This window comes from Nansenia antarctica (genome assembly GCF_963989245.1).
Source record: "Nansenia antarctica genome assembly, chromosome: 13".
NCBI lineage: Eukaryota > Metazoa > Chordata > Actinopteri > Argentiniformes > Microstomatidae > Nansenia > Nansenia antarctica.
The window spans coordinates 14544650-14564394 of NC_137683.1; the positions used below are offsets into that span (position 1 = coordinate 14544650).

General features: G+C 44.7%; 1 protein-coding gene across 1 annotated transcript in view; it reads left to right on the plus strand.

The window, feature by feature from the left end:
- The window catches only part of waca (WW domain containing adaptor with coiled-coil a), a 39508-nt gene that overhangs the window by 6516 nt on the left and 13247 nt on the right, over positions 1–19745 (plus strand). Inside the window, exons 4-6 of the mRNA XM_080544527.1 lie at positions 11374–11465; positions 12101–12216; positions 12330–12445. Of these exons, the coding sequence (XP_080400653.1) occupies positions 11374–11465; positions 12101–12216; positions 12330–12445 (324 nt within the window). The remainder of the gene's footprint in view (positions 1–11373; positions 11466–12100; positions 12217–12329; positions 12446–19745) is intronic.

Consider the following 19745-nt stretch of genomic DNA (forward strand, 5'->3'; position numbering starts at 1 on the left):
TCGGGCAACCGTTAATGTCGAACCCTGGAATACGTAAACTGTTACACCCCTACTGGCAAATAAAACATTATTTATATATTTTTTACTTAAGGCACAGTTTCACTGAAACTTGGCTAGACATGTCATCTGTGGATGTGAATTACTTTAGTTTCACGCGGTCATTGTTTCAGCTTTAGGCTGCCTTGCACTGTGATCTCATGGGGGACAAATACATTGTATTTGTACTCCTCTCCACCCCCATAGGGCTCTCTAAAGGTCTGGCACTGGCACCGTAGCTGAGAGTCACAGCTATGTTCTCTGGGCTGTGGCTGCCCTTTTGGTTGTCATAGATATGGGTGTCTTTGAGACAGCACAGATCTATATGTTTCCTCCTCCCCCTGCTGCGTGTGGATGCCCTGGTTCCCCAGGCTACAGCTTCTGACTGACGCCTGCACCACCGGGGTCTCTGACACTGACACCAGCCTCCTCCTCCTCCACTCTGCAGCCACAGACAATGTGCCTCACTCAGACTTATCAACACAGCATCTGCATAATGTCTCTATTGAAGAAACATCCTTAAAGGGGCAATCTGAGATTAAAACAATAACGCATTCTCCCTGCCACTTTATTTGGTAAACAGCTGAGGGTCGAAGAAATGTAACGACTAAAATACATTGACGGAGCTATGGATGCTATGATGATTGACCATCCTTGAAATCAAAATTATAGTTTTGACCATGTCTTGAAACTATACAGTTTTTGTTTAAAATGATATTGTTTAAAACAAGCTTATATTTGGGCTTATGATGTGATTTATGATGTGATTATGAAGACAGTTAACGTAGGCTAATGAGGCATTTATAGACAGTATGTTACATTCTTCAATAATTAATAATATATAACTAATTTAAAAGTCCAACAATGTATGTACCAATCCCAGTTTATACCTTTAAAAATAAGACCCAATTTTGTCAGATGTTTAAGTTCTTTGGCAATTCATATTACCGTAAGTCAGATTGTTTGCTGGAATGGTGAATATGATTGTTTTATGCTGGGATCATGCCGAGTGTCACCACTACAAGTATGACCACGACCAATCATCTTATTCTGCCTTTCACGACCTTGCACAAGGTCATAGGTTGTTGGGGAGGAAGGTCAAGAAACTGTCAATCATTGTTTACAGAAGCGCTGTGTATAACCATCTACTCATTGGGTTGCTGAAGGGCCTCTGCTTTTTCTCACCAAGATGAGTCTTTTTTTACTCATGGTACTCCCTTGAGGAAACGTCACAAAGGCAGAGGTCAAGTTGCCACTGCTCAGCGAACCTTTCCTTGCTCCACCTGTTGCACCTGACGGCAGCATCCCTCTTCCTCTTCTCCATGTTCACATATGTGCACCAGAGAGACTCTGCGTCCTATTGGTCAACGTCAAGGAACACAGGAGGAGTAGGAGTTGTCAAACTAGGCAAGAAAATACACAATTCTGACATGCTAGACTTTGTCGGGGTGTCGTGGCGCGTCCTAGACCCCAGCTGGTCTTGATTAGGGATGTCCCGATCCCATTTTTTCACTACCGATACCTGGGCTTCAGGTATCTGCGATACCGATATCAATCCGATATTTGTATTTATTGTTTTACTCCTGAATAATAACAAATACTTCCCCAGTATATAGTCCACAACAACAGTTGGCTATTAAAGACTGCCAGCCTTTATTCAAGCAACAAAACAGTACTCTGCAGTACTCAGTGACCAACTGGTTTTAAGTTTAAATAATTGAAACTGCAGCATTCAGCATTGTAAAAAAAAAAGAGTTACTGTCTGATTTCTAGTTTTAGTGCCTTCATGTTTTTATTCTATTTATCTTCTCTTACAAATGGCAAATCAATTATAGCACCCTTTTTTAAAAGTGTAGCCTAGTGACGCTGCTGGTGAGACCAGAAACCAGTCCCAGAATCAAAGGGGTGTAGTGACCGCTCGTTAGCGAGCAAAGTATTCATAATTCACGGCGTTCCAGCCTTATACAAAGCATTGTTATATGTTTGTGTTTACTCAATCACCCAGGCTGCTTAGCGGGTGATATGACGGGATATAAGTGGGACAGAGATGAATGAATGTTGTTGTTGTCAGTACGTATGCAGAGTGTGAGAATAAAGCGCACATGATTGTTTTTCTACCGGCAAAACGACTACATCGTCCAGTTATTGCCGTCACTCCTACATTGGTGACCCTGAATTTCTCTCGAACGTTTTCGGAGATCATTGAACATGACAACAAACGCAGTTTCACTCAAGCTGCCTGAGTTTTGGGAACAAAATGCCATAGCATGGTTTGCACAAGCTGAAGCTCAATTCGCCCTCAGGGATATTACCGTGGATAATACCAAATACTACTACGTGGTAGCAGCTCTTACCAATTCAACGGCAGCGAGAGTGGTGAGTCTTATTGAAAACCCACCGGCACAGCACAAATATGTTACCTTGAAGGCACACCTCATAGATACTTTTTGTCTGTCTGAATCTGAACGTGCACGCCAGCTCCTCTCTCTCCCTGGGCTCGGTGACACAAAACCCTCTGAACTGATGGACCACATGCTAGCTCTGCTGGGCGACCATCAGCCGTGTTTTCTTTTTAAAGAGCTTTTTCTGCAACAGTTGCCAGACCAGGTTCGTTTTTCTATGGCTAATTCAATCAAAACAGACTTTCGTCAGCTAGCCAAGGAAGCGGATATATTTTTCTCAGCTGGGAAGAGGTGTTTTACATCCACCATGGATGAGTATGGGTTCCAACCACTGTCCATCTCCGCTACTGTTGTGGCCCGCCGGGTGAGGCCGTCGGGGTTGTGCTTTTACCATGCAAAATTCGGGAACAAAGCTAAGAAGTGCCTACCACCATGCAACTTCAGTGTGTCGGGAAACGCACAGGCCGCCACTCATTAGCAGCTGTGGGTGCCGGCCATTCTGCAGGCTTGCTGTACGTCACTGACTCCCTCTCTGGCCGCCGGTTTCTATGTGACACGGGGGCCCAGGTGAGCGTGCTGCCTGTATCGGCAATAGACATTAAAACAGCGAAACGAGGGCCCTCCCTTGAGGCTGCCAATGGCAGTGCAATCGCTACCTTCGGCAGGCGCACTGTGGGTTTGTGTTTTGCTGACCAGCGTTTTACCTGGAGTTTTGTGTTGGCCAAAGTGTCTACTCCCCTCTTAGGCGCTGACTTTCTCTGCCCTAACAGCCTCCTGGTGGACGTGGGGAACCGCCGACTCGTCAACGCTGAGACGTTCGGCTCCTTGTCATGTGAGCGCAGTGACGCAGCCACAATGAAGCTGTCCAGTGCTGTCTCGCCGGCTGATGAGTTCTCCCCTCTTCTATTGGAGTTCTCAGACATCACAACACCTACCTTCTCGGCCGCTGCCACCAAACACGGCACACACCTGACCGTTACCCCGTTCCACACATTCAAGACTTTTCAGCCCATCTAGCGGGCGCGTCTATTTTTTCTAAAGTGGATTTGGTACGGGGATACCACCAGGTGCCAGTTAGCCCTCAGGACGTCCCTAAGACAGCGGTTATAACACCATTCGGACTGTTTGAGTTTTTGAGGATGCCGTTTGGCCTCAAGAATGCCGCCCAGACCTTTCAGAGATTGATGGACGCCATGCTGGGCAACCTGCCTTTTGTGTTTGTCTACCTAGACGATATCTTGATAGCCAGCACGTCCAAGGCAGAGCACCTATCCCACCTCCGTCTCCTCTTCAGTCGCCTCCGGGAACATGGATTAATCATCAACCCAGCAAAGTGCCAGTTTGGACTGCCTGCCATGGATTTCCTCGGCCACCACATCACTACTGCTGGGGCGGTCCCGCTGCCATCAAAGGTGGACGCTGTGCTGCAGCTCCCACGCCCTACCAGCATTAGAGCTTTACAGGAGTTCCTGGGGATGGTGAATTTCTTCCATCGATTCATCCCTCAGGCTGCCCACCTAATGCGCCCCCTGCATGGGGCTCTCAAGGGCAAGACCCCTAAGCACATCATCGCATGGTCCGACGAAATGTCAAAGGCGTTCTCAGACACCAAGGAAGCCCTCGCGAGCGCGTCCATGCTGACTCACCCCGTGCCTGAGGCTTCCGTGGCCTTGACAACTGATGCCTCAGATTATGCCGTCGGAGCCGTTTACGAACAGCTGGTTAAGGGGGTTTGGCAACCCCTGGCATTTTTCAGCCGACAACTCCGCTCCAGTGAGCAAAAATACAGCACCTTTGACCGAGAGCTCCTCGCCCTGTACTTGGCAATCAGGCACTTCCGGTTCCTGCTGGAGGCTCGTCCATTCACGGTTTTTGTGGACCACAAACCGTAGATTTTTGCCATGGCTAAGGTGTCGGAGCCGTGGTCTGCCAGGCAGCAGCGTCATCTGGCTTATATCTCCGAGTTCACTACAGACATTCGGCATGTGGCGGGAAAGGACAACCCCGTAGCTGACTGCCTCTCTCGTGCCACTATCGGGGCTGTCCATCTCGGCATCGACTACGCCCGTATGGCTGCGGATCAGGCTTCGGACCCAGACATCCAGGAATGCAGGACTAAAGTTTCTGGCCTCCAGTTGGCGGACATCCCCTTCAGCGACGACGGCACGACGCTGCTTTGTGACGTGTCCATGGAGCAGCCGCGCCCAGTGGTTCCACATGCTTGGAGACGGCAAGTTTTCGAGGCCATACATAGCCTCTCACACCCAGGCAGAAAACCTTCGCAACGCCTGATTGCAGTGAAATTCGTCTGGCCCAGGATGAAGGTTGACATTGGTGGGTGGGTCAGGACCTGCGTGCCATGCCAACGGGCAAAGGTCCATCGTCATGTTAAGGCCCCGCTGGAGCGGTTCACTGTCCCTGAAAGACGCTTCGACCACGTCAACATTGATCTGGTGGGTCCCCTTCCCGCCTCCAGGGGGTACACTCACCTTCTTACGATGGTGGACAGAACCACCCGTTGGCCAGAGGCCGTCCCACTGACGGAGACTACCACAGTTGAGGTGACCCGCACATTCATGGGCACCTGGGTCACTCGGTTTGGGGTCCCCTCAGACCTGTCCTCTGATCGGGGGGCCCAGTTCACTTCTGGCTTATGGACTTCCATTACTCAGCAGCTGGGTGTCTCCCTCCACCGCACTACGGCTTATCATCCACAGGCTAATGGCCTGTGTGAACGTTTTCACCGGTCCATGAAGGCTGCTCTTAAAGCCGATCTCCGGGGCGGCGGCTGGGTCGACAGGCTTCCTTAGGTGATGCTGGGACTCTGTACTGCACCTAAAGAGGACCTTCTTTCATCCTCTGCTGAGCTGGTGTACGGCCAACCCCTCCGGGTTCCGGGGGATTTCCTCCCTTGTGCTACGGTCCCCTGGTCAGCACCAGAACAGCGAAGTGCTCTGCTGGACAAGGCCAAGTCGTTCCGGCCGATCCCTACCTCATGCCACGGCGTTCCTAAGGTACGTGTCCCGCCTGATCTGAAGGCAGCGGGGTATGTCTTCATCCGCCAAGACGCCCATCGAGCCCCCCTGCAACCGCCCTATGATGGTCCCTACCGGGTCGTGGAGACAGGCGACAAATTCTTTATTATCGACATGGGGGGTAGTAAGGAACGCATCTCGGTGGATCGCCTTAAGCCAGCTCATCAGTTTTATTGTTTTATTGTTTATTGTATTACTTAACCTTGTTTTATTTCTAGCTTCCCATCCCCCCCCCCCCCCCCAAAGAGCCACTGCTTTTTGGTCAGGCTGCATTTGTAAATAAGAATTTGTTCTTACATGTTTGCCTGGTTAAATAAAGGTTAAATTAAAAAAATCTGGACTTGGACCGTCCCGTCGAGGTGGCCCTCCCGCCCCGCCGCGGTCGCCCCCCTGTTAAAACAGCCCCGACCCTAGCTCCTGCAGACCCCCTGCCCTGCCTTCCGAGGCCGGCCAAACGTTCGCCTGTGGTTTTTCCCCTGCCTCGGTCTCCTGTGCCTGCTCAAGGGCGCCAAAGTCGCTTTGGGCGAGTTATCAGAGTCCCTGACCGTTTTTTGGGGCCGGTTCTTGTGAATTCTGGGGGGACGTGTGTAGTGACCGCTCGTTAGCGAGCAAAGTATTCATAATTCACGGCGTTCCAGCCTTATACAAAGCATTGTTATATGTTTGTGTTTACTCAATCACCCAGGCTGCTTAGCGGGTAATATGACGGGATATAAGTGGGACAGAGATGAATGAATGTTAGGGCTGCAACAACGAATCGATTAAATCGATAATAATCGATAACGAAATTCGTTGGCGACGAATGCCATTATCGATTCGTCGTCGTCGTTTTCTTTTTTTTTCTCTTTTTTTTTCGGGTTTTGTTTCCATAACACCGGCGCGGCAGCTACATTTAAATCATGCTACTCAAAAGCCTTGAGAGTGAAGCTGTCTGCTGTCTGCTGTCAGGACATGCTAGTGAGTTAGCTAGCAGGGTTAGCTCGCTGCTGCCGCTAGCTGACTGTCACTACGCTGCTCGTCCAGCTGTAGTCTGCGTAGCTGTGCTGAGAACCAGAGCACTAACTATGTTTCTATAGAGGAGGGTTACACTAACTATGTTTCTATAGAGGAGGGTTACACTAACTATGTTTCTATAGAGGAGGGTTACAGCTAACTTCCTATTGTTTTATTATATAAGTCCTGCTGGGCTCAGCCCTTCCATGGTCTCCTGCTCTCCATGCAAATGCATTAGTGTGAGTTCTGGCGAAGCGTCAGCTAAATGACTGTAATGTAATGCGATAGCCAGTGAGTGTTTGCTCGCATTCATGAATTCAATATTGCATGACAAGTGTATTTAGCTAGCTGGCTAACGTCAGTGGTAGAGCAGAGGTGATAAGCTAAAGGCTAGTGGTAGCCTACCAAGCTACCCGTGAGTTAGAGTGAGGCACTGACTGCCGCCTAGCCTATTGTATGGAGTGAGAGGACACATTGCATTGTTTTGGAGCATATCTGTTATATAAAAACATTAGTGTCTTGTCTGTAGCCTATATTGCACTTTGGGTTACTGACCTTTACATTAAGCAAAGTTATTACCTAAAACAATGCATGTATTGAGCTAGAGTTCAACTACTTTATTGTAGAAACAATCTACCGCCATAGTCCATGGCCTGTTGTTAAACCTATTTGATGTAGCAAAGCCTTTTTTATTTATATTATTTTTTATTTTTTATTAATACTTATTAATTTTGCACATGTATATGTATTCATAGCTTTCAGTCACGTGGTTTCTTCCCTAGCAACCACCAAACTGACGGGCAAAAAGTATCATAGCAACATCGCTCAACATGGCTGCCTACTATTTAGACCACCTCACTCATGAAGAACTATCAAGATACACGACGGTGATAGGAGTGGAGGATTGACACCATTCAAATAGTGTTGGATTCCCTGTCTTCTACTCTATCCGGACACGTTGGAATTATTTTCCTAACCCCCGGAGAATCAAAGTTATTGACCTGCAAAGGGTGCCTCCTTGACCGGCTTTTCCCGTGAATAACACCGGTTATGGAGGTGGTACAAACATAAGACTATTATTGCTAAATTCACCATCAGTATACGGTCATTTTGAGCCCTTAACCACCGCGCTGACACCCCGAGAAGATATACTTTTAATATGAAACTCGATCAACCGGGCGTTCACCGGCTGCTGGACGAAACTCCCAACTCCCGCTGTCAGCGAGCGAGGGAATATTTCTACCTGGGAATTCGCTCCTTGCTGTGTCCACGGTGATAGGAGTGGAGGATCGACTCCATTCAAATAGTGTTGGATTCCCCGTCTTCTACTCTATCCGGACACGTTGGAATTATTTTCCTAACCCCCGGAGAATCAAAGTTATTGACCTGCAAAGGGTGCCTCCTTGACCGGCTTTTCCCGTGAATAACACCGGTTATGGAGGTGGTACAAACATAAGACTATTATTGCTAAATTCACCATCAGTATACGGTCATTTTGAGTACTTAACCACCGCGCTGACACCCCGAGAAGATATACTTTTAATATGAAACTCGATCAACCGGGCGTTCACCGGCTGCTGGACGAAACTCCCAACTCCCGCTGTCAGCGAGGCGAGGGAATATTTATATCCGGGAATTCGCTCCTTGCTGTGTCCACGGTGATAGGAGTGGAGGATCGACTCCATTCAAATAGTGTTGGATTCCCTGTCTTCTACTCTATCCGGACACGTTGGAATTATTTTCCTAACCCACGGGAAATCAAAGTTATTAACCCGCAAAAAGTGGGTTTTGCCCGTGGGTTTTGCCCGCAAAAAGTGCCTTTTGCCCGTCAGGTGGGCGTTTCCACTATGCTGTGACGTCACATGAAAGCTATGAATAGGCCTGGCTGATTTAGAAAACATAAAATAAAATGTGCAAAATAAATCTTTTTTAATAAAAATAAAAAATAAAAAAAACTTTTCTAAAAAATCTTTCCCCCGCTTTTTTGTGCATCCGATTAATCGATTAATCGAATAAATAATCGGCAGATTAATCGATTATCGAAATAATCGTTAGTTGCAGCCCTAATGAATGTTGTTGTCAGTACGTATGCAGAGTGTGAGAATAAAGCGCACATGATTGTTTTTCTACCGGCAAAACGACTACATCGTCCAGTTATTGCCGTCACTCCTACAGGGGTGTCAACAATATCTGCTTTTCGTTTTTTTCATAACAGGCAACTTGTTTTAAGTACCACTCGATATAATATACAACAGTTTAACGATCACTAAATACTTGGATTCACTGTTGCCAGAGGCTACCGGTAAGTGATACCTGGCTTGTAAACATACTTTCGTTTTAGAACGAAACGTTAGCCACTAGCTGTTAGCAGCGTTTTTAGCAGTCACCATTCTTGAGCAAAACATTGATACAAACAAACATTCAAATACTCGTGTTGTCTTTAGTGATGCTCCGATCTGATCGGCGCCGATCGGTATCGGCCGATATGGCCTTGATCGGTTTTGATCGGAGTTCTCAAAACGGCCGATCAAACATGACCGATCAGTTTACAAAATGGCGTCGCCAGTCTGGAAATATTACACAGTGTCGGAAAGAGACAACAAATATGCCGTTTGTAATGTCTGCTCAAAAGAAATACCTTGCGGAGGAACGCACGCAAGGTCTTTCAATACCACGAATATCATACGGCATTTGCTGCGTTCGTCGATTCGCTCAGAGAGCGCCGAAGCGCACACTGGGCTCGACGTCATAAAGGGACCGAGTGCTTTGATTGGACGAGAGGCGTTCCACGAGTGCTGGTCAGAGTTCCAGCGCGACTTCACGAGCGTAGTGTAGGTAGTGTTCACCGACGTCATGTGACCCCGCGAGCAGGAAGTCACTTGGCCCATAGCAACAACAACTATTAGCGCGTGAGTTTTAGGTCTTCCTCTGTGCACCTTGCACAAGTGTAGATAGCGAGCGACTTTTCAGCAGCAGGACATATTTTAGATGATAAGAGGAACAGGCTGAGTGCCAAAAACGCTGAGATGCTTGTATTTCTCAAGGCTAATCTGCCAGTGATGCTGCTTAATCAGAAGTAAGGTTTGAGTCTGAAATCTCCTTAGGTGCAATGTTTTGTTTTTTTGTTTTATTGATTATTGCTGACTTGCTGTCTTATCTCCTCCTAAATATGACTTGAAACTGACTGACTTGAAACAGTATTTTATATTTGGCTATAGCCTGTTTATGTTGCAGTTTAGTTTGGGTATGTTTATTGTTCTTCAGGAAAGCTACAGTTACAGTATAAAGGGCTCTGCACACAGCGTGCGATTTCTGTTGCGGGTCAACGTTCCATTTTGAAGTTTGAATGGAAGTCTATGAGAACATCGCATTTACCCACACACGGCCCCGATTTTAATCGCACGGCGAACATTCGATTCCATTCATTTGACAGTGCGACAAAACTCGCACGCCGTGTGCTTTGTCCCATTCAAAATGAATGGAATCGAATGTTCGCCGTGCGATTAAAATCGGGGCCGTGTGTGGGTAAATGCGATGTTCTCATAGACTTCCATTCAAACTTCAAAATGGAACGTTGACGCGCAACAGAAATCGCACGCTGTGTGCAGAGCCCTTAAGCTGCAAGTTCTCTAAGAGCCCCTAGTTCCTCTCATTCGAGTGGAATGTTGCACATTTGATGTGACAGTGTACATTTTATTTATTATGATTTTTATTTTCACATTTTATTTGTTTTTCCTGAAGTAAGCTACAGGTGGTTGTGAATTCAATAAAACAGATGGTCGTCAATTCATGATACTTTCTCATCTCCTAATTTCATTTAAATACTTAATATACAATGTCAATGGTGTTAAGAATAATTTAAAACATAAATAATGCTACACAATAAATAGAATGCTTCAATTGCCATTTTCGACTCGGTGATCGGTGATATCGGATCGGCAGATCACTGATTCCGGTGATCGGTGATCGGCACCAAAAACCCTGATCGGAGCATCTCTAGTTGTCTTGAATTGAACTTTTTTCCGATTTCAATGTATGACGCATCATTTGAAAGCTTACCATCTGTAGTTTCAGACTATGTAAACAACCGAAAAATTACGTAAACAAATGGTTTATGATTTCACCAGCTAGCATCATGACATTGTGAGACTCATTACACACAGGTAGCTACTAGCCAACTCTCATGCTCGTGACCACTGACTGTTGTCATCACGTGAGTGACACGCCGGATCGCGAGCCCCAGATCGCTGCCTATTTTTTTTCTGGTGCGATCTGCGATCCAGCATTCAGGACCAATATCGCGGCGATATCAATATCGGATCGGGACATCCCTAGTCTTGATGATGTCACATTACAAGGGGTAAAGACGCCCGTTTGTTGTTCCCGACGTCCATATTAGACGTCGGAAATGTGTTGGTCACAACAAAATCATGTCAACATCTGACTGAATCTGTGTAGTCTGATCCTGGCATTAGAGGTTTCAGAAATGTAGTCATTTAGATATTGCACACCTTCACTTCATGTGTGGTTGTGGTTACAATACCTGTCTGTCGATCAATATTACTTTGTTTGCGCAGTTTCAGCTCATTGAAGCAGTGTCAAGTGTTAACTGTTTTCTTGTTATGAAGTGTCCAGATGTCTGTAGGTATGTTTTGTTGTAATATTTGTTGTAATGTTTAACCTGATGGTTTAACTGTTAACAGTGTAGTGTACTTCCTGTTTACCAAATGACTGAGGTTGTAAATGGCTTTGCTTTCGTTTGTTTTTGTGAAGGGTTCCACTTATTGTGACCTCAGCATATGGACATATAGACCTCAGAATATGGACATTTTGACCTCAGCATATGGACATATGGACATGGTTTCTATTGGTTTTTAAATGTTTTGTTGTTATTTGTTCTCTTTTAGGCACCAGTTATTCTCCACAAGAAAATTCACACAACCACAGCACTCATCATAGCTCCAACTCACATTCTAACCCCAGCAAGACGTCAGACGCAGTAAGTAATGGTCTTCTTCTTTTGGGGCATTGGTTGACTGAGCACGGTCAGTTTTCATTGGTTGACTGAGCACGGTCAATTTTCATTGGTTGACTGAGCATGGTCAGTTTTCACTACAATGTTGGCAACATTCTGCTAACTATTTTCTTAGGGTGAACTCTTGTCCTGTAATTTCATAGCTCTCCTATGAACAGCTGCTTTACCATGTGTGGAATGATTTGCAGTATATGGTTTGTTTTCACAGGCAGTATGTTTATCACCCGTAGGTAATTGTGTTAGGGTTATATATGTAAGATACATGGCTGTTTTATTGCAAATATGATGTTGTTGGCTGGCGTCATTAGTCAAGGATAAACTGTTAAGCTGATCTGAAGATCACTGTGCTTTCATTTTATTTAGCCTACATTTCGTTTTGTTGTCTGAAATGTAATAACACTAACACTGTAATACACTCCACTACTACACTCTACTACTACAGTTCACCAGCCCTCCACTACCAAACCAGCCTGACACCTTGAGGGGCAGATCCTAGCATTACAAGCTCTTGCATCGGGGCTTATCCCTTACACTAATACACATCAGATGTTGTCACTTTTAAACCGCCCTGCCAAGCTAACCTGTCCCCTTCTCCTCAGTCTCATGAGCCAGCAGACGACTGGTCCGAGCACATCAGCTCCTCTGGAAAGAAGTACTACTACAACTGCAAGTCTGAGGTCTCACAGTGGGAGAAACCCAAAGAGTGGCTTGAGAGGTAAGACTGGGAGAGGAGGCAGAGTGGTGGTCCTCTCTAAGGGCGAGGGGGGGGGGGGGAGCATGAATGAATGACATGCTGTAACATGTGTTCTTTTTTCCTCTCCTTCCCAGAGAGCAGAGGCAGAAAGAGGGCACTAAGACAGCGGTGGTCAACAGTTTCCCCAAAGACAGGGACTACAGACGGGAGGCCATGCAATCTACGGCAGCCAGTGGCTTTACTGGTTCTAGTAAGTTTCATATATTCCAAGTTTAATTGGCATGAGACCCAGGTTTCTGCCACGGTTGTTGAATTGTCAACAGTCAGTGATGATAATTGCCAAGCTGATCCCTGGCTGATGGATTGTGAATGACTATTTACCGAAAAATTGAGACTGGAAATGTCCATACCTTACTACACATATACCTATGATGCCATCAATGCTTCATTGATGACATTGTTTATTAGTCAAATTTGCTAATATAATATGACATTTAGCTGATGCTTTTATCCAAAGCGGCTTACATTGCAATGAGTGCATTTGACAGTATATATGGTCCCAGAGAGAACAGAACCCACAACCTAATAGGGGTGTAACGGATCACCTAACTCACGGATCGGATCGTGTCACGGATTTTGAGTCACGGATCGGATCATTTTTCGGATCAACACAAAACATATATATTTTTTAATAAAAACAAAATTTTCCTTGAATTCTGTAAAAACACCACTTTTAATGTGTGAAACAAAAAAACAACATTCAAGATGTCAAAACTGATATATATATCACATATATATATAACATCTATATATAACAACATATATATATATATATATATAACAACATATATATAACATCACTGCTGCAAAGTAACAGAGTACTTTTTTTGTGTGTTTACACAATCACCCAGGCTGCTTAGCGGGTGATATGACGTGATATAATTGGGACAGAGATGAGTGAATGAATGTTGTTGTCAACTCAGTACACATGCAGAGAGTGAGAATAAAGCGCACATGATTGTTTTTCTACCGGTTACATTTGAATGAATGAATGGTCTTTATTGTCATTGCTACAGTACAGGTACCAAACAACGAAATTTAGGAGGGGTGGCTCCCCTGGTGTTAGAAAAAAAAAAAAAAAAAAAAAACGATTTTGCTATTGATCCGCGGTACACATGCGTTCCGAACCGTGGAGGGCGATCCGAACGGATCACGGATTATCCGTGATCCGTTACACCCCTACAACCTAAGCGCTGTTAGCGCCCATGTTAGCGCCCATGTTAGCGCCCATGCTCTACCAACTTGCCGCAAGAGGACCATTTTAACTCCTAGCCGTGAAGGAGCTTGTTCACTGCCTCAACAAACACTAACAACCAACAGTGTCGGGTCAGTGTGCACAGGCCCCTCTGTGTTGGTTTGCTGTTTTTTTATTGTTGTTGAAAGTTTGTGCCAATTTTCAACAAACAGCAACAAACTGTCAAATGGTGTCCTGTTCTCTCTTGCAATGTGGTGTTTCCTTGACGACTCCAGCTCACAAGTCAGAGTTACCATGCATGCTCCTAGAGCTCAGGGTCGGATGGTTGTTTCTGTGTTGTGTTGATTGAGAAATCAATCAATCAATAAACCTTGAGGTGTTTTTTCATGCTTCGTCATAAATCGTCTGCCCATGCAGCTCATTTTTGCTTATCTGCTTCAGCTATTTGCCAGGGAAGGGAAACATTCCGCCCATGTTGAAATATTGTATCGATGCGTCCCCAGAGAATATAGAAACAGCAACTAGTAGCTCAGAGAATATTGCCACATTGTAGGCTGATTGGAGGATAGTCTATCATGGAGGCAGACTGTGCAAGCTGTCTGATATTATGGTGCTATGCTGTTGTTGCTTTTACTAGTCTATAATTAAAACACTGGAGATTTATCAGAAGCCTAAGCCGCTTATTCTCAGTAACTGTGAGATGTAGTTTAGAATTTGCAAATCCTAGGTCATCTGAATCCGGATGCCAATGCAGTATCTCTCTATACTAGGAAAACATGGGACCTCCCAGGTTAGCCTGATCTGACAGGTCAGCCTGACAAGGGAACACATTTTTTAACTTTCCTATGCACATGAGTTATTTATAGCATCATGATAAACAGAGATAACAGTTGATACAAATGATGACCATGGAGTTTCTACCACACTATCCATATCAGGGCCCGACATTAAGGCTTGTCCGGGACAAGTACATTTTATGTTCGGACAAGTGGACTTCCTCCTGCACTTGTCTGGCGGACAAGTCAAAACAAAGAGAAAAATAAATAAATCAATATATGTTAATATCTGCATAAGAGTAATTCCTCTTTCAGTTGTCCGACCGGAAAAGTAATAAATGTGCCAACCTTCTTGACCGTGAAGTTGGCTTGTGGAAATGTTAAGTCTGTACGGAAAGAAACAGACACGTTACTCAAGCCAGCAAGCAAGATGTTCCTTCAAGCACCTAAAACTGGCCAGATGTCAGGAAAAGCGGGAAACGCAAAATGTCATCGGACGACACACCAGCACCATTGCAGGTGTTCTGCCAATGTATGCTTCCTTGTCAGTGTAGCTTCCTTGTCAATGTAGCTGCCTTGTCAATGTAGCTGCCTTGTCAATGTAGCTGGCATGTCAATGTAGCTGCCTTGTCAATGTAGCTGCCTTGTCAATGTAGCTGCCTTGTCAATGTATGCTGCCTTGTCAATTTAGCTGCCTTGTCAATGTAGCTGCCTTGTCAATGTATGCTGCCTTGTCAATGTAGCTGCCTTGTCAATGTATGCTGCCTTGTCAATGTAGCTGCCTTGTCAATGTAGCTGCCATGTCAATGTATGCTGCCTTGTCAATGTATGCTGCCGTGGCAATGGATGCTGCCTTTGTCAATGTACTGTATGCTGCCATGTCAATGTAGCTGCCTTGTCAATGTAGCTGCCTTGTCAATGTAGCTGCCTTGTCAATGTATGCTGCCTTGTCAATTTAGCTGCCTTGTCAATGTATGCTGCCTTGTCAATGTAGCTGCCTTGTCAATGTATGCTGCCTTGTCAATGTAGCTGCCTTGTCAATGTATGCTGCCTTGTCAATGTAGCTGCCTTGTCAATGTATGCTGCCTTGTCAATGTATGCTGCCTTGTCAATGTAGCTGCCTTGTCAATGTAGCTGCCTTGTCAATGTATGCTGCCTTGTCAATTTAGCTGCCTTGTCAATGTATCCTGCCTTGTCAATGTATGCTGCCTTGTCAATGTAGCTGCCTTGTCAATGTATGCTGCCTTGTCAATGTAGCTGCCATGTCAATGTATGCTGCCTTGTCAATGGATGCTGCCGTGGCAATGGATGCTGCCTTTGTCAATGTACTGTATGCTGCCATGTCAATGTAGCTGCCTTGTCAATGTAGCTGCCTTGTCAATGTATGCTGCCTTGTCAATGTATGCTGCCTTGTCAATGTATGCTGCCTTGTCAATGTATGCTGCCTTGTCAATGTATGCTGCCTTGTCAATGTCTGCTGCCTTGTCAATGTCTGCTGCCTTGTCAATGTATGCTGCCTTGTCAATGTCTGCTGCCTTGTCAATGTAGCTGCCTTGTCAATGTAGCTGCCTTGTCAATGTAGCTGCCTTGTCAATGTCTGCTGCCTTGTCAATGTAGCTGCCTTGTCAATGTAGCTGCCTTGTCAATGTAGCTGCCTTGTCAAACAATCTATGTCCTCTGAGTAGGGGAGCGAGGGGTATGTTGTCACACGCTGTCTAACATTTACTGGGCACAATACATCACAATGGTATAAATGTCATACCAAATGAAAGAAGGAAGTCTTGGGCACATATTTTGTATTGATTATATATTCATATCTTATTCCAGTACAGAGCTGTAGACCGTTAAATAGACAGTGTGCATTTGTGACAATTTGCTCCAAGTTGTCACATTAGATTATCAAAAAATAAGAACACAACTAATTAATTGTGATTATTGATTATAATTTCAAATAAAATAACTCAAAATTAAAACAATCATGCCTAGAGAATCTGGCATCATGCCTTTGAGTCAAAACATTAATGCTGGCATGAACCCTTTACTTTCAACTTTGAAATCGAACGTTCTCTGGCGTGCACATAGATCCACAGTAATTGTTGGAATTGTAATGTAATGTCAGTGTTTCCCCTACCATTGCCTTGGGGCCCCGCCCGCCCAAGAAAGAGGAATTATTACGGAAGTAGACAAGCGTCAAACAGACAAGTAGGCTAAAATATCCGCTTTTTAAAATGCACCCAACCCGAATCTGGCGAGATTGTCAATGTAGCTGCCTTTTCAATATAGCTGCTTTGTCAATGTAGCTGCCTTGTCAATGTAGCTGCCATGTCAATGTATGCTGCCTTGTCAATGTATGCTGCCTTGTCATGTATGCTGCACACATGCCAGCTAAAGAGCTAACTGGAGGCACTTTATTATTTTACTTAAAGTAGATATACTATCTTTCTTATTCTGCTAGAATTGGGCTTTATGGTAATACCATAATGGCATATTTACAGTACCGTATTTTCCGCCCTATAAGGCGCACCGGAGTATAAGGCGCACCTTCAATGAATGGCCTATTTTAGAAATGTTTTCATATACAAGGCGCACCGGCTTATAAGGCGCACCGGCTTATAAGGCGCATAGAATAGATACTGCAGTCAAACGTTTGACTGGGGTTGCGTTACGCCCAAGCTCCACCTACTGCGTTGCGTCACCTCTCCATCGGTGTTGTGTCAACTTCCCGTTGTCCAAGCTCCACCTGAGCGTTGTCACCATCAACGTTCTACCTGCTCCACTGTCAAAAATATATATTTTTCCACCTCAAGTATCAGCCGTTCGTCATCCATTTTTGCAACAAGCGTCAAGGACCTGCGGTGATTCACAGCTGACTCGCGTGAATAGCAATTCGCAATAGCTGCAACCACGAGATATAGAGTAGTTAGCTACAAGCATTTTCAATCTGCTATTATCTCTATTAGTGGATTAACCGCTGTGGTGATTTAACAGCTGATAAAAATACATCAAGTAGACTACAAACAGAGCAAAACAACACCAGAAAACAACCAATAGGCTATACAATTATAACCAACAACCAATATGTGACAGCTCCTGGTGAAATGTGCAACGTACTTTTTCAGTTTTTACACATGCTTAAACTACAGATTGTAAGCTTTCAAATGATGTGTCATACATTCAAATCAGAGAAAGATTGAACACGACAGGCGTATTTGAATGTTGGTTCATCTCAAACACTGAATGGGAGAAAAGTGAATCTGACCAAACCACAACAAACGCTGCTAGCGGCTAACAGCTAACAAAACACATCGCTACGAAGGTCTAAACTGTATTTTAATAACATGACAACATACTGGGAGAACATCGACATGCTAAAAACACATAACTACACATAACTAGATGAACACACAGTTCTTGCTTTTGAACACGAGCTAAAACGAAAGTATGTTTACAAATCAACCCTCCCTTACCGGTAGCCTCCGGCAAACGAGAATAATGAATCCAATACACAAATGATAAGTGTTTAGTGATCGTTAAACTGTTGTTTATTATATCGAGTGGGTACTTTAAAACTTCAAGTTGAAAGCACCAAGAATCTCACTTTGTTCCCTCGGAAACTCTGTTTAGTCTTCTTTACTTGGGGTCTTGTGGTGTGGGACTGTGAGTAAGCACAACACCGGTGTTTACTGATTACCGTAATGCTGCAAGCGGTGTGAGTGTCCGAATTGAACAAGCGTCAAGGACCTGCGGTGATTCACAGCTGACTCGCGTGAATAGCAATTCGCAATAGCTGCAACCACGAGATATAGAGTAGTTAGCTACAAGCATTTTCAATCTGCTATTATCTCTATTAGTGGATTAACCGCTGTGGTGATTTAACAGCTGATAAAAATACATCAAGTAGACTACAAACAGAGCAAAACAACACCAGAAAACAACCAATAGGCTATACAATTATAACCAACAACCAATATGTGACAGCTCCTGGTGAAATGTGCAACGTACTTTTTCAGTTTTTACACATGCTTAAACTACAGATTGTAAGCTTTCAAATGATGTGTCATACATTCAAATCAGAGAAAGATTGAACACGACAGGCGTATTTGAATGTTGGTTCATCTCAAACACTGAATGGGAGAAAAGTGAATCTGACCAAACCACAACAAACGCTGCTAGCGGCTAACAGCTAACAAAACACATCGCTACGAAGGTCTAAACTGTATTTTAATAACATGACAACATACTGGGAGAACATCGACATGCTAAAAACACATAACTACACATAACTAGATGAACACACAGTTCTTGCTTTTGAACACGAGCTAAAACGAAAGTATGTTTACAAATCAACCCTCCCTTACCGGTAGCCTCCGGCAAACGAGAATAATGAATCCAATACACAAATGATAAGTGTTTAGTGATCGTTAAACTGTTGTTTATTATATCGAGTGGGTACTTTAAAACTTCAAGTTGAAAGCACCAAGAATCTCACTTTGTTCCCTCGGAAACTCTGTTTAGTCTTCTTTACTTGGGGTCTTGTGGTGTGGGACTGTGAGTAAGCACAACACCGGTGTTTACTGATTACCGTAATGCTGCAAGCGGTGTGAGTGTCCGAATTGAACAGTTGGGTGAGTACGGCATCCATTCAGAGCACATGATAGAATAACAATAGCATGTAGTGCCGAGAGACGGGAGTCGGAGGCGGCGTATTAAATGTCACAGCTAGACGTTTATTCATAGCTTTCATGTGACGTCACAGCATAGTGGAAACGCCCACCTGACGGGCAAAAGGCACTTTTTGCGGGCAAAACCCACGGGCAAAACCCACTTTTTGCGGGTTAATAACTTTGATTTCCCGTGGGTTAGGAAAATAATTCCAACGTGTCAGGATAGAGTAGAAGACAGGGAATCCAACACTATTTGAATGGAGTCGATCCTCCACTCCTATCACCGTGGACACAGCAAGGAGCGAATTCCCGGATATAAATATTCCCTCGCCTCCCTGACAGCGGGAGTTGGGAGTTTCGTCCAGCAGCCGGTGAACGCCCGGTTGATCGAGTTTCATATTAAAAGTATATCTTCTCGGGGTGTCAGCGCGGTGGTTAAGGGCTCAAAATGACCGTATACTGATGGTGAATTTAGCAATAATAGTCTTATGTTTGTACCACCTCCATAACCGGTTATTCACGGGAAAAGCCGGTCAAGGAGGCACCCTTTGCAGGTCAATAACTTTGATTCTCCGGGGGTTAGGAAAATAATTCCAACGTGTCCGGATAGAGTAGAAGACAGGGAATCCAACACTATTTGAATGGTGTCAATCCTCCACTCCTATCACCGTCGTGTATCTTGATAGTTCTTCATGAGTGAGGTGGTCTAAATAGTAGGCAGCCATGTTGAGCGATGTTGCTATGATACTTTTTGCCCGTCAGGTTGGTGGTTGCTAGGGAAGAAACCACGTGACTGAAAGCTATGAATTGACAGACATGAACCAGTTGTTATCACACACTTAAAACAGGAACTAA